This window comes from Scophthalmus maximus, chromosome 5, assembly GCF_022379125.1.
Source record: "Scophthalmus maximus strain ysfricsl-2021 chromosome 5, ASM2237912v1, whole genome shotgun sequence".
In the NCBI taxonomy this organism is placed as follows: domain Eukaryota; kingdom Metazoa; phylum Chordata; class Actinopteri; order Pleuronectiformes; family Scophthalmidae; genus Scophthalmus; species Scophthalmus maximus.
In genome coordinates, this window is record NC_061519.1 from 2,594,075 (window position 1) to 2,616,244 (window position 22,170).

The following is a 22,170-nucleotide window of genomic DNA, read 5'->3' on the forward strand; positions in this document are numbered from 1 at the left end:
CGTTGTCTGAGGCACGTAAAGTACATGTACTGCAACTGCCCCGTGCTGCTGACAAAGTGAAACTTCCAGAAGAGGCACAGTAGAAAATAATGGGATCCAGTGTCATTAAGTGAAACTCGTGGGCCACCGTGGCCATGGCCGTAATGACTATATACAATCGGATGGTTTGCTCCAGTGGTTCCCATCCCCGGGGGTCAAGCCCTCCCCTTTGGAAAGGTCACGAGATAAATCTGGACGATCATGAGATGATTAGTGGAGCAGAAAGAAGAAGAAAAATAAAGTCCTGCGACACAAATATATATTCTTTCTTCTTTGACTTTTCTTTTAATTCTTTCCAATAGTTTTTTGTGTGTAAACTGTGGGATTATTTTTCCTCCTTTAGACTTGAAAAACATATTTAAATGAAGCTATGTGACAGTCTAGAGGGGTGAGCTGCTAAAAGCTCATCGATATAGATACATGTGAAATGTGACAAGAGGCTCCAATTGTCGCAGGGCCCAATGAATGGGAGCAGCTGATGTAAAGTTAGATAATGTGTTGCGTTTCATAAGTTTACCAATTGATTTACATTGTTAAATAATAATAAAAAGGGACATTTATGCCTGAAATAGTGGAGAAGCAGAAATAAAGTACAGATGCCAATCCTCTCCTCATCTGTGTTCACACTCGTGTCTTTAAGTGGGTCAGTGTGTTAACGGTGTGGATGAGGACAGCACCCCCAAGTATCGTTTCATCCTCAAATATCCATCACAGTCTGAGGACAAAGATGTCTCTCTCTCTCTCTCTCTCTCTCTCTGTCTCTCTCTCTCTCTCTCTCTCTCTCTCTCTCAAACAGGGACACCTTGAGCATGCCTCACGCACTCTTTCCTGTGTGACGCCGGGCTCATTGCAGACATCTGGGGCGCGCGGGCGTCTCGTCGTCGGGATGGTGTGTGTAATGACCATGCCTTATCTTTCTCATTACCCAGCCTGACATGTCAGAGGAAAGCTGGAGACGACCCAGCTCTCCTGACAGAGGGAGAGAGAGAGAGAGAGAGATGGAAATAATTACCAATGTCTCTTGTGGAATAGGGCGTAAATTGATACACACTAAATACTGTATACCTAAGGGGTCTCTCTCCCTCCTGTCTCTCTCTCTCTCTCCTCCCCCTGTCTCTCTCTCATCAGATGTTCTAGACAAATGAATGCATCCAGAAGGAATTAATTGGATTTGGGAGCAGTCTCCTGCTCGATCCACCAGGACAGACACACACACCTCCCTCTGCACCCCGCTCCCTCCCCCCTTTGGCACACACACACACTCCCACCCACCGCCAGACACACTCCTCCTCCTCCTCCTTTATTCCAGTCATGCCTTGCAGAAACGTCTGACACCCCTGCACCCCTCAAACCCCACCCTGACGGATAATTCGGGTCCCTTATCCCTCACACACACGCACACGCACACACACAGACCACACATACACACACAAACACACACACTTATAGTGGCACGCTGCTCCCCAGCGGATTGTACCCTCTCTCTTGGATACAGTGTTTCCATGGCAGCCACGTTTTCTGCATGTGTACAATCAGAAGGAGTAAGAGAGGGAGAACGAGACCACTCCCATCGATTCACAGTCTGCAGCTGCACACTTACCGACAGCAAACACACACACACACACACACTCATTCATATTCACATGCACAATTGGAGTGTAAACATGCAACATCAAATTGGCGCTTTTGAATAAGCCTCGGCTACGGAATGTGATAATGAAGGCTCACCTTTTAGAACCGACTAGATGGTACTTATTTTCTTCAAAGAACCAGATAACAGAAAAACCACAAGAGAAGCAATGTGTACTTTTTTCAGTTCCAGCTGATTTTATTTCCTTCTCGGAAGAAAAGAAAAACAAGTTTAAAAAAAAACCAAAACGACAATCTGTACAGAGGTCTGAGAGGCAGTGATTGACCCAAACATTGGCTGGTTTTGAGCAATAAACATCAAATGATATTGGCATGATTGGACAAAACATGATCATACACAGCATATTGCACAAATGAAGAAAAAAAAAGGGACAATACAAAAGATGTCTTGAAGGTAAAAAATAAAATAAACAAAACAAAACAAAAATAAACTCCTGGACCACAATCATCTTCAACATAAGGATGTCCCAAAGATGGCTGTCCTAGTGCCTGTCGTTGATCATCATCATACATAAAACACACAATCTTTGCTTATAGTACAGTCAGTTTACATAAATATCTTCATGTTATTATTCTTTTAAAAAATCTTAAACACAACAGCTATAGCTACATATACCTGAATCTGAAATACAAATGCTATTTGCCATGCCATAATATAGGAAAACAATTAGCCTGCTATACTTAGCCAACAGGTACAGAAAGGTTAAATACTTTTTTGTTGTTGTTGTTGTTGTTGATGCAATTTGCGCAATAACAGATGAAGCACTTCATACGTCTCCCTCCCTCCAAAGTCTAGGCAAAGTGGAATGAGTGTGAGATTCCATCCAGTGGTTCAAATAAAACTTATCTTGATAATGATAATAATAATAATAATAATTCAAAAAAGCACACAGAGGTATTAGCTCTATCCAAAACAGTGACTCTCTGGGATCGTCCACTCTGTATACTGTGGGTCTATGTGTACTGGAAACAGAGTCACCACTCAGACTGGAGTTTCAGTGGTGCTTTGTTTACTTGGCTGGTGAAACTAGAGTCACTGTGCCATTAAGAAGCATGTGGGTAAATACTGTAAACACTGTGTGAGGTCAGATTGTGCCAAACAAGCCCCCCCCCCCCCCTCCCTCTGCACGTCTAAACAGCAATGTAGACCCAAAACAACAATGTTGTAGGCTACCCACTCGCCGGAGAAACCCCCCTTTCTATAGATTTTGTACAAAAATACAAGTAGAAAATCATGACACACTCACATTTCCTTAAAAGTGAGAGAAGACGTTTTTTTGTTTTGTTTTTTTTTTAAATAAGACACACTTCTAGCCCTTCCGCGCGGGATACAGTCAGGTCTATGTGCACGAACACAAATGAGACCTGTACAAGAACAATACTTCTATGTATAAAAAAGTTTGGCCGGTATAAATACATCGATACAAAAGAAAAACGTCGTCTCGACACAGAGGAACTACAAAGTTGAAGCACTAGGCAGAAAGGATTGCGCGTCGGGGGGAACATTGGTCCTGAATTGTGCACTGAGTGTTTTAAAAAAAGGTTCAGAAGAAAAGTTTTTTTTTTCTGAAGTTTGGAGTCAGTCTTTGTTTTTGTTTTGAAGTCCTGCCGTTGAAAGAGAAGCTGGTGATAGTGAACTGTGTCCTATGGTCACACAAATTGCGTAATTACGCAGCAATGAACTTTTTTTTTGTTTTGTTACGCAGTTAACCACAACAAAATCCTCCTCATCTCGGGAGGGCATGCCTGTTGATATTGAATCTATTTCGTGTCTGGGGGGGAAAAACTACAAGACTGCACCTGAATAGCAACTTGATGGTCAATGTGAATTGGCTATATCTTACACACGACGAGCTCTCAGGTTGAATGTCCCTTTTGTCGACCCCAGAATAACATTAAAGTTTCAAAGTTCAGTCTTAGTCCTCCTCCGTGGCGGACCGGGTTGGACATGTGAGCTGAAGTCCGAGTGTTTCACTGCTCGCTGCTTACATTCACTCCTCCTCCGTGTCCAAATGCAAACTAAGCATTTGTCTCTCTCCCCCCCACCCCTCGTTTGCGCGTCCCCGTCATGCGCACCGCGCGCTGTCCAAGTCTGAGCGGCGCGCTCCCGGGCTTCAACGCGCACACAGGCCACCTTTTCTTTCCTGTCTTCACTCCCCCTTGTTTAGCGAAAGAATGGCGGAAATATTCTGGTCTGAACTCACACGCCTGTCTGAGCAGTTCATAACGTGGGGGGACGTCGCGGTTCCTCTCCGCCGCGGTCCGATTCAGTAGGTGAACACCAGGTTGGAGATGGTGGACTCCAGCCAGTCTCCCGAGATCATCTCGCTGACCTCCGGCGTGCAGTAGTCGGGGAAGTCGAAGTGAGATCCCGCCCCGCACTCCCCGAAGCTCCAGTCCAGGTCCCGGTCCAGCTCTGCGTCGGAGAAGCCCATGCCACCCAGGGACATGCTCTCAAAGCCGGGGCTCGGGTTCGGGTCGAGCCGCTCGTCTTCGAACTCTTCGTCGGAGGACGATGACACGGATGAGGAAGAGTGAGAGGCGGACGGGGTCGGGGAGGAGGCGCGAGCGTACCGGAGGCGCGCGGTGTGCGATGACTCGCTGGCCGCCGGGCTCTGCTCCTCGTACAGGCTGAGCGGGTCGCTGGACTCCGCCGAGCTGCTCAGGGTGGGACTGGCCGGTACTCCCACGGAGGGGGGGCCGCTCTCCAGACTGCCTGCGCCGCCGAACATGTGGCCGCGCCTCGCCTCCCCTGTGCGCTTCTCTGGGATCTGCCTTGCCCCAGACACTGACCTGGATTTGAAGAGCGCCTGGTGGTCACCGGGAGACGCGTAGTCCTGCCCCGGGGCGCTCTTCAGGCTCGCCTGTTTGTGCGTCCTGCTCGCTCCTTTGGACGCGGGGCTCCGTTTCACGCCGGCTTTGGCGCTGCGCTCCCCGCTCTTCTCCGCGCGGTCCGCCTTGTTACTCGCTCCGCTGACCGACTTGACCTTCTTCCTGGGCCGGTACTTGTAGTCTGGGTAGTCGGCCATGTGCTTGAGTCTGAGTCGCTCCGCCTCGCGGATGAACGGGATCTTGTCTGTGTCCTTCAGCAGCTTCCAGCGCTTCCCCAGCCTCTTGGAGATCTCAGCGTTGTGCATGTCCGGCGACTGCTCCATGATCTTCCTCCTCTCGATCTGCGACCAGACCATGAACGCGTTCATGGGTCTCTTGATGTGCCCCGTCGGGGTTTTGCACCACGCCAAGTCGCTCCGCGCCCCGGAAGACGGGGACTCGGGGGTCGGCGACGCGTCCATCTCCAGGTCCATGTCTCCCGTGTCCGTGGAGTCCCCGCCGGGGGAGTGCGCGTGGGCGCTCTCCGTCTGGCTCATGTGCTGCACCATCCTTTCCTCCAGGTGTTCGGAAACACTCGGCGCTGGGACTTCACAAAGTTCGAGTGCGCAAAAAACAATAAAAAAGAATTAGATATATTCCTTCGGACTTGAGACGCGCGAGAACCAGGTGCCTGATGGATACAGGTCTGAAGGAAAAGTTCGCCAAAGTCTCTCCTCTGTCTCTCTTTTTTTCTCAGTTCAGCCCGCGTTCGGAGACACCGCGTCTCCCAGCTATTACCTCTGCGCTTTCACAGAGACAACAGGAATAAGAAATAAATCCCGAATCTTGTTTTTCGTTTCTTTCTAACAGTAACTTTCAACTGCCCGTGCGGCTGAAAACGCGCGCCGCGAGGCTGAGAGCGCGCCGCTGGAGAGAGCAGCAGCAGTGCGTCGAGTCCCTCAAGTGAACCTGGCTGTCTGCAGCGCAGCTTGTCTGTGCGGTTGAGGAACCATGTGGTTGAATGGAGCAGCTGCGTTTTCTCATAGTCTCCCTGTTTCCTTGGCGCTCTGTAATAGTACTGTAAACACAACAACGAGAACCTCGCCGTTATATAGCCTCATCGCGAGACGCGCAGGCCAATCGGCGTCTGTCTCCATCCTGGCTTTTTCTGTCGGGCCACTCCCACCCCTGGCCTCTCATTGGCTGAATAAAAAAAAGAGAAAAAAGAAAAGAAAACGGGTAATAATAATAATAATAATAATAATAATGTGCAAGGAGGATCAGTGTGTCTGACCTCATTCCTGTCAGACTCCACTGGAAGAAAGACGAACTTGGAGCGTGTGTGTATGTATATATTTTTATACATAAATAAGCGTTTTACAGGATCGCCGAACTGCAAGGGGAAGTTTGCAAGGATATACAATGAACCCATTGCAAGGATATACTTAGAGCTGCATTAGTTTCATGAGGGCGAGCTAAATTTAGATTCTGTGTCATGGGGGGGACAAGGAAATGCTGAGAAAACACAAAAGCGGCCACAACATGTTGTGTTAGTCGGACCGCGGCACGGTGAGCCAGGGATGTCGAGGAGGGTAGACCCAGCCAAACTTAGCTCGCCCCAACCTGGCATTTACAAAAGCGTCACCACGGCCCCTCAACACCATTACATCACAAGCGGCAGTATAAACAAATGGGAGTGAGGTGTTTACACTGATATCAGTGTTCATTATGGTGAACCAGCAAACTGAAAAGCAATAATTAGGAATATTATGAAAGTGGGTAGATCCATATCCGGGGGGGGGGGGGGCTGCACACTTACAAAAAGCAGCCCCCCTCTATATACGCTGCACAGATTCCTCCTCCTGCACAGTCCCAATCATGTTAACATGCCTGTGTCATGTAGGATCACATTAATGCCTGTGTCGCTAGATGTCAGGCTAGAGCCAAAAGGGAGCTGACGGGGGGTGGGGGGGGGGGGGGGTGTACATTGTGTATACATATGCATGTGCTTGTGTGTTAACATGTACCGAGGATTTATCTCCGTCCTCTGGAGCGGTGCCACCACTGAATCACGCAGGTGATGTCATGAGCCCCGCTAGTGAAGGCTTTTTATTCTTCCTGCGCCACCTTCACGGACGCGGAGGGCGGTGATAAATAAAGACGCGGGTGAATGGTTTCCCAAGGAGAAAGATCTGATTAGACGCTCATGCACCCTATCACAACACCGTCTATGCAGTCATAACTTGTGTTCTTAATTCACGACAAACACTCACGTCAGGCTGAAGAAAGAAAAAACACACCTCATGAACTCTTTAGAATTTCACAACTCATCCTCTTTACCCTCCCCCTCCCCCTTTTTGCACCTACATAAATCAAAGGCGTAAATAATAATGAGCTCTTTCATCAGTCTATAGCTGCCTCGATTACCTGCCGCTGGATTAGCTCCCTATCTCGCCCTATCTCCCTCCCCGGGCTTAACACGGATGCACACAAAGCGGCATGGACCCCAGGTTGTTTGAACAGGTGGAGCAGGTCTACCTGTAATCTTATCTGATGTGCGGGGAGCAGCTGTCAGGCAGCTCTCCCCTCCGTCACGGGCAGATGTACAGCTCTGGAAGCGGCGGCGGCCCCGAGCCCCATCTCACGGGCCCCGTCGCTCTGTCATCTTCAGAGCTGTTTACCCCAAATACACCTGCGCTCTGTCTCGGCATAGTTGACGCCTAGAGCGACGGTGTCGCCGTGAGAGAGGGCTGCTTGGCTCCGACAGCGACTTCAAAGTGCGCATTCAAAACTGGAGTCGAGGTCGTGTGAGGGGTTTTTACGTGGGGCCGATGCGCTGATGTTTATGTTTTCTCAGTTAGATTCTTAGTATTCTTCACGATTCAGCTTGTGTTTGTGTTCTGACACAAGTGAAATAGCATTTCGCTAACCTTGGGACACTAAAACACTCCATTAGAAGCCGCAGTAGCGAAGTGCTTTCAAGGGCTTTAAAAAAAACGAAAGACATAAAAATCAAATTAACTGCAGCTGCAGCGAGGTCGGAATCTCCATTATTTCAGAACTGACTGACACACTCTTTAACAGGCCATCTTTTAATAAAAGCATAAACATTAACTCGATATGTCAGGCTCACCCCGGAGCAAACTGCAGGAGTACGGCACGCGGCCGCGACTGTGAGTGTTCGCCTTAGCAGGGAGATGGGGTTCATTACGAAGAAAAAAACGTGGGAACGGTCGCCAGAGAGTGTTGTAATAGCGAGGGGTTAAAATTCAGACTCCGATGGCAGGAAGCAAAGAGATGGGAGACGCGGGGAGCGAGTGTGCGTCTCTGCGTGGAGTCAAACAGAGTTACTCATTACCATCTACTTGGCTTTTTCAACCGCCGAGGAGCGACATGCCCCTTTGACCTGCCTGCTCGTCATTCGGGGTCAAACACAATGAGGCCTTTGTGCACAGTGTGTGTGTGTGTGTGTGTGTGTACATGCGTGCTCGGCCCTAACTGAATTGGAGGTTTTCCAGGGATTGAAAGTTTTAAAACCGCGGTGGGAAGTCCCACCCCCTCCACCCCGCAGTTTAACAGAAAACTGAAGACTAAGCACTGATTTGCATACACGCACACACACACACACACGCACGCACACACACTTTCTTCCTCTCTGGCTGCCTCCTTGTGTGAGGCATTACACGGCGAGTTTGTCCTCTCTGTGTTTTGTGTGGATGTGGTAGACAGTGTGGGCGGCCATCTCACAATGTCACCCACCTACTGCTGTCAGGCCCTCACACAACAACAACGGCCGAGCCTGTTATTTCTAAGTTGCAGAACACACAGTACCGGATGCTTCCCCGTGTCAGAGACGTCGTCCTCAACTTCAGGCCTAAAAAAAATGACACCTGACGACGTAATGCAATCTAAAATCACAAGCCTGAGATATTATTTTGATACTCAAGCTTTTAAGTTGGAGACGTAGAGACAGAGAAATAGCTTTTTCTTCCTTCCTTCATCCCCATGTCCTTCCTTCCTCCCTTCTATTTACTGGATGGTAAAATCCAGGAGACGCACATAAACAGTAAAGGCACGACAGAGGAAGAGTGTCACCCGAATGCAAAGACAAAAAGAGAGAGCGTCCTTGACAGAAGGTCGTGAAAAAAGAGAAGAGATGAGGCAGCAGATTAAAATAAGTTGATAAGAAAAGTCTGAAGCGATGTGGGAGTCCTCACTTCTCCTCTATCGCCACTGTAATCCAGAGGATTCGGTCACGGCAGGGGGAAAAAAAGCGATGGGAGTTGGACGAGGGGAAATAGACGTGTGGATGAGTGCAAGAAGGAGGCGTGGTCAGGCCGGGCGACGCCACGCCCCAGGAACTCCCAGCATCCCTCGCTCCGGAGAGCGGGGAGGCAGGTCAGATGATTGCTGTGTCATGGCGACGCAGACAGACTCGCACACGTAACAGACACAGACAAATGCACAAACGCACCACAAACTCACAGCGAGACAGGCAGAGGCAGCTAAGTACCAACGTACCGCTGCAGGACCCAGACGTGCCGCAGAGTCAAATCGAGAGCATCGACACGCACTCTCTCTCGCACGGACCCACATACACCGAACTCGCTCACGAACGTACGTACACTCGCTCACACACACACACACACACACACACACGCACACGCTCAGCCACTCTCACAGCTGCACTCTACTACACTGATGCAACGATCGTTTTTTTGGGGGGGCATTGTCTAAAAGCCAGAGGAGTGGTAAGGAGCGCAGAATGAGAGCAGAGGAGGAGGGGGGAAGGAAAGGAAAGGAGAACAGAATCAGGAGATAGAAAAGTCATCAACAGAGCTTCTGAGCTCTTGTGCAAAAGTCGCCGTCCCTGCGCTCTTTGGTTTCCGTTTAAAATGGCATTCGACGTGCGACGGGTGGAGGATGGACTCTTTCGATATCGGGCTTTTTTCGGATGCGGACGTCTTTCGGAGCTGGATCCACAAAGGGCTGCACAGGATTGGATGTACTGCAAAAGAGGAACGAAGAGAACAAAGAGTTTTTCCTTTCTATTTTCTGGGAAGGGAAGTCGCGTCGGACTTTGGAGTTTGCTGGGTTCGCTACGCAGAAACATCGACGGCTGCAGACACGGACGCATCGGGTCTGGGAGAGAGACATAAAGCATCGTAAAGAAGTTAGGCAGCGGGTGAAGAGAAAGGCAGACAGAGTATGAAGCGTGTGCGTGTTTGTGTGTGTGTGGGGAGAGCGAAAGGCAACGCGGCATGAAAATTTCCCCCCAAAAATATGGCTGTAGCGCTGCATATCACCAAGGCGAGAGGAGCGACTGCAGCGTCTACTGTAACTCCACTCGATCTCCTGCATTTCTACCTTCCGCTGTGTCTCTCCCTGCGAACGGCACATGTACATCTACATGTTAGACCTACATGCAAACAACATACGCTGACTAAGCTTTCACTGGCACACCGGCCACCTTATATCACCCTGCAGCCCCCCCTCCCCTGCCCGCCGCCCTGCTCCTCTGCTGCATGCGCATCCTCCTCCAGTCAGATCAGGTCAGGCAGGCTGGCTCTGTCCTCACGTAGCCCAGGGAGCGGCGTCCTCAGCTCGGGCATGGACGCAGCCGCTGCGGGGGTCGATGCGGACCAGGCGCGGAGCTCTGACGCTCTCTCTGCAGCGCCAGACAGGCTCCAGACGCACTGACCTACATCAGCCGCAGTCACGCGGGGAGAGAGATGGAGAGAGAGGCAGAGGGAGCGAGAGGGAGGGAGAGAGCGGGAGAGAGAGAGGGATGTCGAGTGGGGGTGGAGGGTGCAGAGAGAGAGGGAGAGGGAGGGAAAGGAAGAGAGGATGGGCGAGAGAGACTGGTGAGCAGGCACTGGAAAGGGAGGGAAGGCTTGCAAAATTGCAATATTTATCAAAAGGAGTGCAAGACAGTGGCACGGTGAGGAGGGAGGAAAGGGGTTTGGGAGAGAGAGGAAGAAAGAAGGAGAGGCATTTAAAAAAAAATAGCTGGATCTAATTCCTCACTAACTCACAAACCTTTCACACTAATGCTTTAAAAAAAATCCAGATTTGTCCTCATGGTTTTGCTAATCTCTATCCTTGCTTCACTTTTCCCCTTTTGCCTCATCCCGCTTCCTTGCTCACCCCCCCTCCCTCTCTCCCTCTCTCTCTCTCTCTCTCTCTCTCTCTCTGTCAGTTTAGCTTGATTTTCATCATACACCGCCCGAAACGTCTCTCACTGTGGGAGGATTAGTCCGTCTCTGGCTGCCCGCCTATCTGTCTGCTCTGGCTTTCAGCTGCAGAGAGAGGAGGAGGCGGAGGAGAGGAGAAGCAGGTGTGTGTGTGTGTGTGTGTGTGCGCGCGTGCGTGTGTGTGTGTGGGGGGGGGGGGGGGGGTTGGCATCACTCGCTTGGTTGTTGTGGCTATATCTGCTCGACTCAGCTCGTTGCAAGTGTGTGCAGCAGAGGATCTGCAGTGCGGCAGGAGTGGAACATTTTGTACCATGTGCTTGTTCAGGCAGTTGTGGATATACAGCGAGTGTGTGTGTGTGTGTGTGAGTGTGTGTGTGTAGCAATTCTCCCCGCATCTCCTTCCATGCTCAGATTGACTGTGTCCGTTGTGTGCGTCCGACCGGCTGCGTGTGATCATTACTCTGCAGCACCGGCATCGACACTGAACACGGATCAATGCCAATAGCAAAGCAGATAGATCAGGCTAACGTGAGTGTGGCTCCCCCGGGACCCCGTGTGGCAGTGGAAGTCAGTCTCCGGAGCAACATTCCTCAGTCACACTAACAATGTCTTTATCCTGAGGTGAACGTCAATAGGCCCAAGGGAGTTGGGGGGGAAGGAAAGGCAAGTATATTAGAAGGTGCAGTAAAATCCAACTGGGTCATTGTGTCCCGGTAAGGTCAGCGACTCACAAAGAGATTTGAAAATTGAAGACGGTCCAGGCATTTAAAGGGTTAGTTCAGTTTTGTCCTCTAAAGCCCATCTGATTGACTGGGAGCTGTCAGTCCTCGCAGTTCATCTATGAGGGACTAAGCCCAGGTGTTATGTCTGTGGACATATAAGAGCTAAAATTGTGACAATCAATCTGATCTGTGGCAATCAAACAATAGTCGTTAAAAAAGAATAAAAACCCTGTCTCCACCTTGTACCTACAAACAGCCAGCTGCAGAAGGAGCCCTGCAACGCCATTAATCTCATTCAGTTAATGACTGTTAGTGGTTAAATAAAGGTTTCTGGTTGCTGTAATCAGTCCTAAATTTATATTTTCATGAGCCCAAAAAAATTCTGTACGCAAACAGAAATTTAAAAAAAAGTTTCATGGGGAGATAGAGGGTGAGGTTGCCAGGCAACTAGCAGAGACTTTAGGAATTCACAGCACCCAGTTAAAAAAATATTTACAGCATGTAACTGCTTGTCACGTCAAGACAAGTCGAGTTGATTTATGCGGAACATTTGATACAACAGGTGTTGACTTAATGTGCTTCAAGATCAAAAGGAAAAAAATAGGACACACATGACTTAAACATATTAGAAGGTATGACTTTAAAGAGGACTAGGATAGCAAAGTATTATCATCAGTATTATTATCATCATCATTATAATTATTATTAATATAGTGTTTATAATAATAAATGTGTTCTCAGTATACTGAGACCTTTGCTTGGTGATCTGAGGGATCTCTCCAGTGTCTACTCAGTGAAAATTTCAACAAAATATGAAAGGAGCTAATCCATTCAAAAATAGTAATAATTATTTAAAAAAAAAAATCCAATCTTTGTTTTGCTGTGAGCCAGACAGGATCAGGAGTGATATGTTGAAATCTTTCTGTTTTAGGTTATACTCTGAATGAGTTGGAGACTGCTCTGTCAGTCCAGCAAAACATTCATCATTGTAATCTGGTCAACTGGATCAAAATAAACCAGTTTTTGACAGAGACAGGAAGCATCTAACCATTTCCAAGGCTACAGAGGTTATTCTTGTTTGACGCTAGCATCTAAAAATCACATTCAAGTTTTTGGCATGTTCACCAGCTGTAAAACACCTTGTGGCCATCCAATACTTTACATGAGCAAGGTATTGGATGAGGTCATTCACTGGGCTAAAGCTGTTGGTAGAAACAGATATGTAAAACTGTGTGTCATCAGCATAGGAGAGGTGTGAAATATTGTGTTGCTGAGTAATTGACCCAAGTCCATTATACAAGCAAAAAAACCGCTGTGGACCAAGTAATAACCCTTGAAGGACCCCATGTGGAATGCTGACTTCAACTGTTCAACGTAACCACCACAAACAATCAACAATCTTCCAGTAAGACAAGAGGAAAGCCTTTTAAGAACTGTGCCTCTAAGGCCTAGACAGTCTTCAAGGCGCTGAAGAAGAATTACACGTTCAACTGTATTAAAGGCCAAAAGGTCAAGAAGTACCAGAATAGAAACTTTGTTGTCGCCTGGGCTACTTTCAAGATCATGATCAACTCAGACTGGCAAACAGTAAGCAGGCTGTTATATGACAAATACATTTGTAATTGTTGAAAAACCACTTTTCTAGAAATTCAAGGCAAATTCTAGGCAAACCAACATTTGCTGGAGCTCAGCAAATGTTGGTCTATGATGATTAGTTATTCAAATTATGGGTAATAATTAGAAAAATAATGCTGTCTAACTTTGTAATTTCTTTATTATTTTACACTTCCTCAACTTTCATCCAAGGTGCTTATGTTTTACCATAAATTAACTTAATTCCTATAGGTGAAATGTCAATTTCTGTCGGTGATAACTTAACATGATTGACCTGTTTGTCACAAAAAGACAATGACGCCAAAATAAAATCAGAAGTGGCAGGACCCTCACTAATAGTGCTGGATATAAAAGTTGGAGACACAGATGTCTGGATCCGGTCTTGCCATGGTTCATGTCAGAGGCAGTTAAAAGCCAGACGCTGGATAAAATTAGCAGGCCATTGCTTTGTTCCCTCTCTGCAAGGGTGTATACCTTCTGCTCTGTAACGGCTTGAATTAGTCCAGAAGTAATCAACATTTGAGATGAAGTCATTTCCTGCAGCAGAACAGTAGTTTTCTAAAAAGTGGTGGAGACTGAAGCGTTAACTAAAGGGTTCAGATATTTAGAAAAGAGTTGGATTGGGCCCAGAAACAACACAACATCTACCCAGACTCTTCATTGTGTAGCACGGGGACTAAACGACATTGAGCAATGACGTCACCCATTTCCATAAGTTAAAACAGTATCGACAGAGGAGTTGCAGGTCATTGAGAGTTGTAATGAGTTCAATTAGATTGGCTACCCTGCCACCAGAGAGACAATAGGTGATGGCACTTGGGAGAGTTTAAACCAAATGCTGTTGTTCATTTTTGTGTGCAAATTTAAAGGGGCAGCAAGTGATTTTGGAGAGAGCTTTTTTCTGTCTTTGTCATTGTTTTCGGGTATGGGAGAACAAAGCACTAACCACTAGGCCAAAACCGCGGAGTTCCAGCACCACCCGCTATCACGGTCCGCACCGTTTTTAAACATTTTGATTTACAGAGCCTGGGCTGAGCTGAAAACCCGGATTTTTTTCCGGTGCACACACAGAAGCGACAGCTAACAAACCATGAGGAAATGTTCGCTGAGTTTACAAAGCGTGTATTGCTTTAGAATCGATTACTGCTCCTTTAACAAAACAAATACTGTATGATGTGTGACTAGTGATCTTAAACGATGATGATGGACATCTTTTTTGACTTTGGAGAGTCAGGCTGGTTCCCCTATGCTTCCAGTCTTTATGCTAAGCAAGCCTCATCCCTTTCTGGCTGTAGTACACAGACACGAGAGTGGTATCAGTCCTCTCATCTAAAGTGATGAAGAAAATATCCCAAGATGTCCAACAATAACTACAAAGCCCAGGTGTGTAAGTTTTGCACTTTTCTGGTGGCCTCTTGTGGTAGAGTTGCACACCCCAACCAACTGAGCACCCGCCAGGGAACACTTTATCGTGGCGCACTGCTGATTTCCATTTCCAGCAGCGCTTAAAATTCAACGCAAATGTGCCTATTCTGGAGCATTTTGTGCAATAGTATTCAACACGACGTAGCAAACATGGCAACTTATACTGAGGTCGGGTCAACATCATGTGACAATATTTAACTCATTCAAAGTTGGTGAAAAAAAGTTTTGGGATTTGAAGGGGATCTTGGAAGCTCTGACAAAATCAGGGAGTGCAACTTTAAGAAAATGTAGATTTTTTGAGATGAATGACTTGTGTAAGTAACTAAATGGAAACATGTAACCTCAATCCACTGAAAAACCAAACAATGGCGAAATGTCATGCCATGCTCGAGAGGGCTCGGGATTCATGCCATATGAAATGCAAACCATCCACTTAAAACACAAAAGCTTTGAAAACAAACTCGGCCCGTGCAGTGATTCATGTGCACGTTTCTTTACGGGACGGTGAGCAGCGTGTTCCTCGTTTTCACATGGCACGCTCCCTGCTGCCTGATTACGGAGGAAACTCTGGACAAGCTGCAGCCAAGTTTCAAAGTCAGTCCAGATAGAGACAGATAGAGATGTCACTGTCTAAAGCTCATTCCCATTACTGCAGGAGAGAGAGAGGGGAGTTATCAGGTCCAGATGCAAAGAAAGAAGTGGGTCACCACACTCAACATGTGCCAGACCCTATACTTCCCCATATGCACAGGGACCCACTGCTTACACTGGTGCACATACAGCATGTACACTTGCCAAGTCGGACAGTTTTCTTCCCCATCTCCCAAAATAGCACAGCGCGGACCCGGAGTGAGTGTGTATGTGTGTCTGTCTGTTTCCATCTGGCGTGTATCTAACTGCTGCACATACATCCCTGCCTGTATGCATGGCTCTCCTAAAGCAAAGCTCACAATTTCATCGTAACTACAGGGCGTGTTTCACAGTGGCTTTTGAGTTTCGCCTGTTTTCCTGCAGTCTTAATGTCCTACTCGAATGACATCCAAAGTAGTAGCTGCCTTAAACCCCCAGACCCTTTCATGCCGTGCCTCTGCCATCACAAACAACAGCCATCTGACAGCGGCGGAGGAGCTCGGTTCGAACCCACGGATCATTTTAATGGGGAGTTTACAGGCGAACAAGCAGGGTTTTTTTGGGGGGGGGGGGTTTCACTGAGAGTTTAGTGTTGCTGTGCTCAAGAGGTCATGACGAATCTGCTGGGACGGGGGCCAAGCTCGACATTCGGGGGGTTTTTCAACATGTGAAGCTCTAGAAAAAATGTTTGTTGGGAAGTTTGAGGCTGTTTTGAGGAGTCTTTATTTGGATTGTGAGCCACAGTGTATCATCAGAGAACGGCCCCAGTAGCCTCCGGCAGAGTACTATTTATGAGCATGTATGTATGTAAGGACAAGAGTGCTCCGTCAAAGCCCTCACAGAGGTTTCCAAGTATTTCTCAGCGTGACCTCTTCCCCAGAAACCAATCCTGCGCTACTCGGTTGAAAATCCGTGACACACTTTTTCTTCCATTGCGTTGTCCTCAGTCTTTTCTGTCCCTGCTGCACGCTTTACAAGTAGTGACAAATTGCGTTGCTTAGAGCGCTATGGAATAACGGCAATATCTCGATGAACACACAGCATGTAAACACCCGGGCGCAGGACAAACACACACCACTGGGCCGGCCGGGAAGGGCAATGTGATTGGACTGGACAGCGAGTGTCAACCCATGGGGCAAATCAGCTGGGTTATGATGCGTAATCGGTCAGCTGTCTGAGGAGGTGTGTGCGCGCGCGTGTGTGTGTGTGTGCATATCACAGAGCCACACGCACACACACACACACACACACACACACACACACACACGGGTCATTCCCTAGCAATGCCCAGGGTGCATTGCATTGATTAGTGTCTGAGTGTTGGTCGCATCTTGAGCTGGCGATGCAGTGGTGTTACTGCAATGACAGGGGGACCTTTACAGAGGCATCCTGTTGTTTGGGCTCCTTCCTCTCGCGTGTGTGTGTGTGTGTGTGTGTGTGAGCCTTATTTATACTCAAGCATAGTGCAAGGAGATTATGGTTTTGTTATGATAACAATACTCACGTTACACAAGTTCATTTCTAAGATCACACTACAAGTCAGAAAAAAAAGCGTCTCAACGAGTTAAAGCATGGTAACATTGAAACTTAAAGAGAGAGAAGTGCAGCAGTGTGGCTTTTAGTCCCGCTGTCCTACAATTTGGAAGAAATAGGGCTTGCATCGCTAGAATGATTCTGAAAAGAAAAAGAAGCTTCCCTAAGCTACTGGGAGATGTCGGTAGTAAGTGAAGTGTTTTCACTTTTGAATCAGCATCAGTTAAAGTGTTGTTCGTGCTGCTGAATCATGAAACTACCAAACTGGAATCCCGGAGTGTCGTTAGGGTTTTGTTACATCAGCGGCTTAGGCCAACACAGACATTTTTAGAAATGTTATATCATTAGATCTCAGCAGCAAAGAGTAAAGATGACACACAAGGTGAGACGTTGTTGTTGAACCGTAACAAACTGTTCTGCGTCTTCTTCACCTCTCCATTAGCTTTCTGTCTTTTGGTGTCCCTCACACTTCACCTCTCAAAATGAAAATCATATCTTGGATCTGACCATTTCATCACATCTAATTGATACAGGCATTTCGTACACAGACTTCATCGGTTATTTGCGCACACCAACCGATGTCAGGTGATAAAATGAGGCATAAATGCAGTATTCAACGCACACAGCACAACTGCCAGAAACAGGCCGGTATTCAAACAGATGTACACCAATCTGCATTATGTTGCTGTTCATAACTTATCTGATCATGTCTGTTCTCCATAACATAATTTAACCTCATCCCTTAACATTCTCTCTCTCTCTCTCTCACTTTGCTCACACAACATGCACATATCCCAAGTAGCAAGAATCAGATCAGATGATTGGATGACAGACAGAGGACCCAAAGGCTACTTGTATTTTTTAAATTTTTTTCTTGATCAACAATATCTTCTTTCTATTTTGGGGGGCTTGACTGGAATGACAGATGAATAGATCCCAGGCCGGAGCCTCGAGTGCCCTGCAGGGCCAACGCCGCCGCCTACGTTGGAACCAAATGTGACTCTCCCACGTGGCAGAATCAAACACCAGTGTTACAAAACGATTTACATGAATGCACCACGCAGCTTGCTGAAATGGAGATTTCTCGCTCTGCATTTGGCTCTTTTGATTTTTTTTTCATACCTCATGTCCGTCCCGTCCCGGCCACAAAACTCTGTGGGAGGATAGGACATTTTTATAATTCATTGTTACATTGTGAGATTGTGAGCGGTTTGCCAAGGATGTTGATGCAAAAAGAAAAAATACAGCATATTAACTGCATCTATGTGTGTGTGCAATTTGGTGCGGCCTGATTGAATTTAAGGGGGGCTTGTTGGTCCTTGGCAGAAGTGCGTTCTCTACTGAGTGCCGTTCCAGTTTGCTCATTAGTTTGATCACTGCGGTACTGTACTGTACTGTACTGTACTGTACTGTACGCGGGACTCAAACAACGGCCAGTGCAAGTGAAGAGGTGTGGAGTGAGGCGTGTTTGTCCCACAACACCGAGTCGACGAGGCGGAGCTGTATGTACAGTAATAGCAGACTGTTGGCGCACACACACACACACACACACACACAGAACAGGTGGACTGAACCGTTTTCTGAGGACAATGTTACACACGCGGGAGTGAGTCTGAGGAGGGGAGCAGCCAAACGGCTCACGTTGGACCAGACTGATCGGGCAATAATAATAAAACCATGACCACGCGGAGGCCTCGAGGGATTCCACAAATAGAAACTTTCAAGAAAGGAGGAGGAGGAGATGGAGGAGACAGGAAGAAGAAAGATCAGACGAGAGAAAGAAAAATGGGTTGTCTGTGTTTGTCACCCACATGAGTGTGTGTGTGTGTGTGCGCGCGCGCGCGCTTTTTCATTGCTTCAGAACAGCACATTATTTTAATTTTTTTGCCTCTATACTTCACACTTAGTGAATGTTTCTTCGTGTCAGGCTCTTCTCCCCGGGCTCTTTGTTGCTTTTATGGCCCAGGCAGTCTTATCTAACCAGGTCTCCTGAGAAAACAGGAGACACAGAGAGAGGCTGAGACAGAGAGAGGCTGTGCAGACCGTCGAGAGCGTGCGAGGGAAGTGGAAGAATTGAAAGTCGTATCAACATCTCTGCTCCACACGGCAAAAAAAAAACAACCAACATCCATCCTTATGAGTCATGAAGTGGAGTTTTTGTCTTTTCACTCAACATACTGGTCCTGGTTTCTGTAAAAAAAAAAAAAAAAAAAAAAAAAAAAAAAGAATTCGGAAAGGAGAAAAATCGCTTTTATAACAAGTGGAAACAAGTTCATTGAGGGAATGAGCGAACTTAGTCGGACATTTTATTTCATTTTTAAGGGGGGGGGGGATTCTAGGATGTGTATGGAGTTATTTTACTCTCTTTATTGAAGAGCGCATTACCTAGTGATTTCACGTTCAGATTTGTCATTCTTTCCTTCAAAATCTGAGATGTGACCCGATGCGACATGCAAATCGCAACTAATATGTTTGTGAATGAGTGACTAATCTGCCGATAACATCTGCAGCTGTTAGGTACGGCAACCAGTTAAATCGGAAAACCAGTTGGGCCATAACGCCGGCCATTCGCTCACGGGCGTGGCTGAACCGGCTAACCGCCCGCACGGGACGCTCTAAGAAGTAAGCGAACGCACCCGCAAATTGACGGCGATCTTTTCATTGGTCAGCGCTACACCTGGAATCCTACTGGTTTGGGATTTTTGATAGGGTTGTCACACACAAAAAATCCAAGCGCGCAGCAGAAATCCGTAAGCAGACAGGTCGAGAGCGCGCAGAAGAAGTGCGAGTGCGAGGAGAAGAGTTGAAGGTGAGAGCAGGAAATCTGTGCGAGAAACAACATAATCTCGGTGCGAGCAAAAACATATTTTCAGTTTGAGCAGAAGCAGAATAAATGTGAATGCGCAAAGAAACTATTTGAGCACCCAAAGGAGTTATTGGAGTGCAAGGGCAGATTTTGAAGGAACAAATGACAAATCCGAACGTGAAATCCCTGAGCAATGCGCACAAACCGAAAGACCACGCTCTTAAATAAAGATAGTAAAATAAGTCCATAGATGTGGCTATTTTTAAGTGTTTGTGTGGACTTGTTGGAAAGTGACCCGCTTGCCTGCAGACGAGATGTGACTGTTGAGACTGCGTCAGAAAAGTGGACGTGGGTGACGGTGTAATATCTGCCCGTCCAGACTCAAACGCAGCCCCCTGAGTTTCCCGCCGGAGTGCTCTGGAGGAGTGAGGATCAAACGCATTACTGTGGTGATGTAGCCTCAGACTGTGGCAAAGACGTCGTTCTTGTCTCTCACGGTGCGTTCACACGGGACGCCGTGCAAATTTTCCCGCGCGCACACACACACACACGCGCGTAAAAATGAACTGTTGGAGGAGAAAGAAGCAGAGCAGAACGCCGATGGTGCGAACCGGGGCTAAAGCTGGAGTCCCACTTCCTCATTCACTTTCTGCCGGGGCCCTCTACTTCTTCACCCGGTCACGATTGCAAATAGCAACCCGGTCGTTCAGCCCGCACGCAGCGACAATGACAATGACTCTGCAATTCTCTGGAGTTCAAATACTTCAACTTAAGCGAAATTTCCCATCTTCGCGCTACACTCGAGAATCCGCGTCTACTTGTGTCTGTGCGTTGACTTTGTATGTATAATCTACTCGCGCGGATAAGTCGCGTGGCGTCGCGTCCGGTGTAAATTGCACCATTCGATACTTTGTTGCTGTTGTTTTTGTTAACACCTGGAACTATTTGGTCAGAAGGTTTGCGCTGCTGAAAGATAACGGAGTGAAGTTCTAAGTGTATGATAAGACATCTTATCACTGGCGCCTGAGAAACTTGAGTAATGCTGGCCGCGTGCTACCAAAGTCAACCTCTGGAATAGTGGAATTATCTCCCTATAATGTGCTTATGTGTGTGTGTGTGTGTGTGTGTGTGTGTGTGTGATGTGAGGACAGTGAGTTCACTGCGAGAGCAATCAGACATCACATGCAGAGAGCATCAACTATCCTCATGTTCCCTCGTCCTCGCACTGAGATGCACATTTTATGTTACTGCCACACACTATACTGTTTTGCCTCAGCATCACATTACTGGAGCGTGATGTTCCCTGCTGCAGGGCCAAATTCTTTGACTCCCTCTGTCTGTCTGTGTGTGTGTGTGTGTGTGTGTGTGCGTGTGCGCGTGCGTGTGTGTGTGTGCGTCTGTTCACCAAATCTGTTTGCAAACTGCTGAGCACAATCCAGGGAGTGGGTTCACACTGGATTAGCTCCGAGTTGGCTAAACATTAGATAGCAGAGATAACAGTGTGCTTGCGCGCGCGCGCATGTATGTGTGTGTGTGTGTGTGTGTGTGTGTGTGTGTGTGTGTGTGTGTGGAGGGGGGGGGGGGGGGGCAGCTGATATCAGCAGGAATAGGGGAAAACACTGATAAGACTTTTTCAGGATCTGCAGTTCTAACGGTCATGACAGTTGGATGTTAACGAGGAGCACGGATGTTTATTGACCTTCCTTGTGCAGTCTTGTTTACAGACAGCAAAAAAAAAGAAAGAAAGAAAGGGAGCAGGGGGAAGGAAGGAAGGAAGGCATGAAGAAGGAAAGACGGTGAAGGAAAAATTGAAATTAAAAGAAGGGAGGGGAACATGCGTTGAAGATTTGAAAGGAGAGGAGGGAAGTGAAAAAGTAATTCAGATGAAGGGAAGTGGAACATAGGGAGCACAGGGAAGGCCAGAAGGAAAAAAGGTAGAGGAAATTATAAAACTTAAGACAGAAGAAGAACAAATGACAGGGAGGAAGTTCCGACCTCCAGCTGGAGCCAAACCCAGTGGGAGGAAGCTGTCATATTCACTTTCCCTCCTCTCCCCTTCACCTTTCCTCCGTCTTCTCTCCCCAGAATTAAAAACCCATCATGGCTCCATCGCTGCGTTTCGTGGGAGGAGAGGGTGAATCTACGAAGGCTTGGCCCGTTCCCCAGCTGATCGATTGAAGTTGAAGTGTCTAAGTCACAAAGGGCTGCATAAATGGTTCGGCAGCCGATGGTTTATGCAGAACACCAGGCAAATCCTTTACAGGACTCCATTGATGTTGCTTGCTTTTTTTGTGTCTTTTTTCACCTTAGAAATAAGACGCAAATCCCCTTGATGTTGCACCAAACAGAGAGGAGGTGATACGTGCGGGGGCGAGAAGGGCGGACCTCCTGTCTGTCATCTCCACATCAGACAAACGAGGCCGTCTCTGCATCACCCCGGAGCCAAACGGCATGAACCAGAAGGGAAATGCCAGTCGATCTCCTGTAACACCTTGGAGCGCGGTTAAACACACTTATCGACACAGGCCTTATGGAGCAGTGTTCAGGGTGCTACCACCAAACGGACGGGAATCACTAAGAGCACCGGCGACCTCTGTGGCCCCTTTACACTGCATGTTATGCAGAGTAGGCTTTCGTCATTGAGGCGCGCGGCTCAGATCGGGAATTAACGTCCGTCTCTGGTGGTCCGACTACAGTTCACACCTGCATCGGAATGTGTCTCCATTGTGATCAGCTCTCAGTTCCC

General features: G+C 47.6%; 2 protein-coding genes across 3 annotated transcripts in view; both read right to left on the minus strand.

Annotated features, from left to right (window-relative positions):
• The window catches only part of e2f3 (E2F transcription factor 3), a 168,214-nt gene that overhangs the window by 21,761 nt on the left and 124,283 nt on the right, over window positions 1-22,170 (minus strand). The window contains exon 7 of one of the 2 annotated variants that reach the window (XM_035634266.2): window positions 10,029-10,201. The exons of the other annotated variant lie outside the window; for it this stretch is intronic. Coding sequence (XP_035490159.1) covers window positions 10,044-10,201 — 158 coding nt within the window. The 3' untranslated portion in view covers window positions 10,029-10,043. Of the gene's footprint in view, window positions 1-10,028; window positions 10,202-22,170 lie in introns of those variants that run through there. 2 annotated transcript variants of the gene reach the window in all.
• sox4a (SRY-box transcription factor 4a) lies at window positions 1,844-6,173 on the minus strand. Its single transcript, XM_035634271.2, has one exon. It carries the CDS (start codon window positions 5,067-5,069, stop codon window positions 3,957-3,959), a length of 1,113 nt encoding a protein of 370 aa, XP_035490164.1. The 5' UTR covers window positions 5,070-6,173; the 3' UTR covers window positions 1,844-3,956.

What these genes read in the sequence shown, in the direction of transcription:
- sox4a (XM_035634271.2), bottom strand. Translation starts at nt 5,069, where the DNA reads ATGGTGCAGCACATGAGCCAGACGGAGAGCGCCCACGCGCACTCCCCC.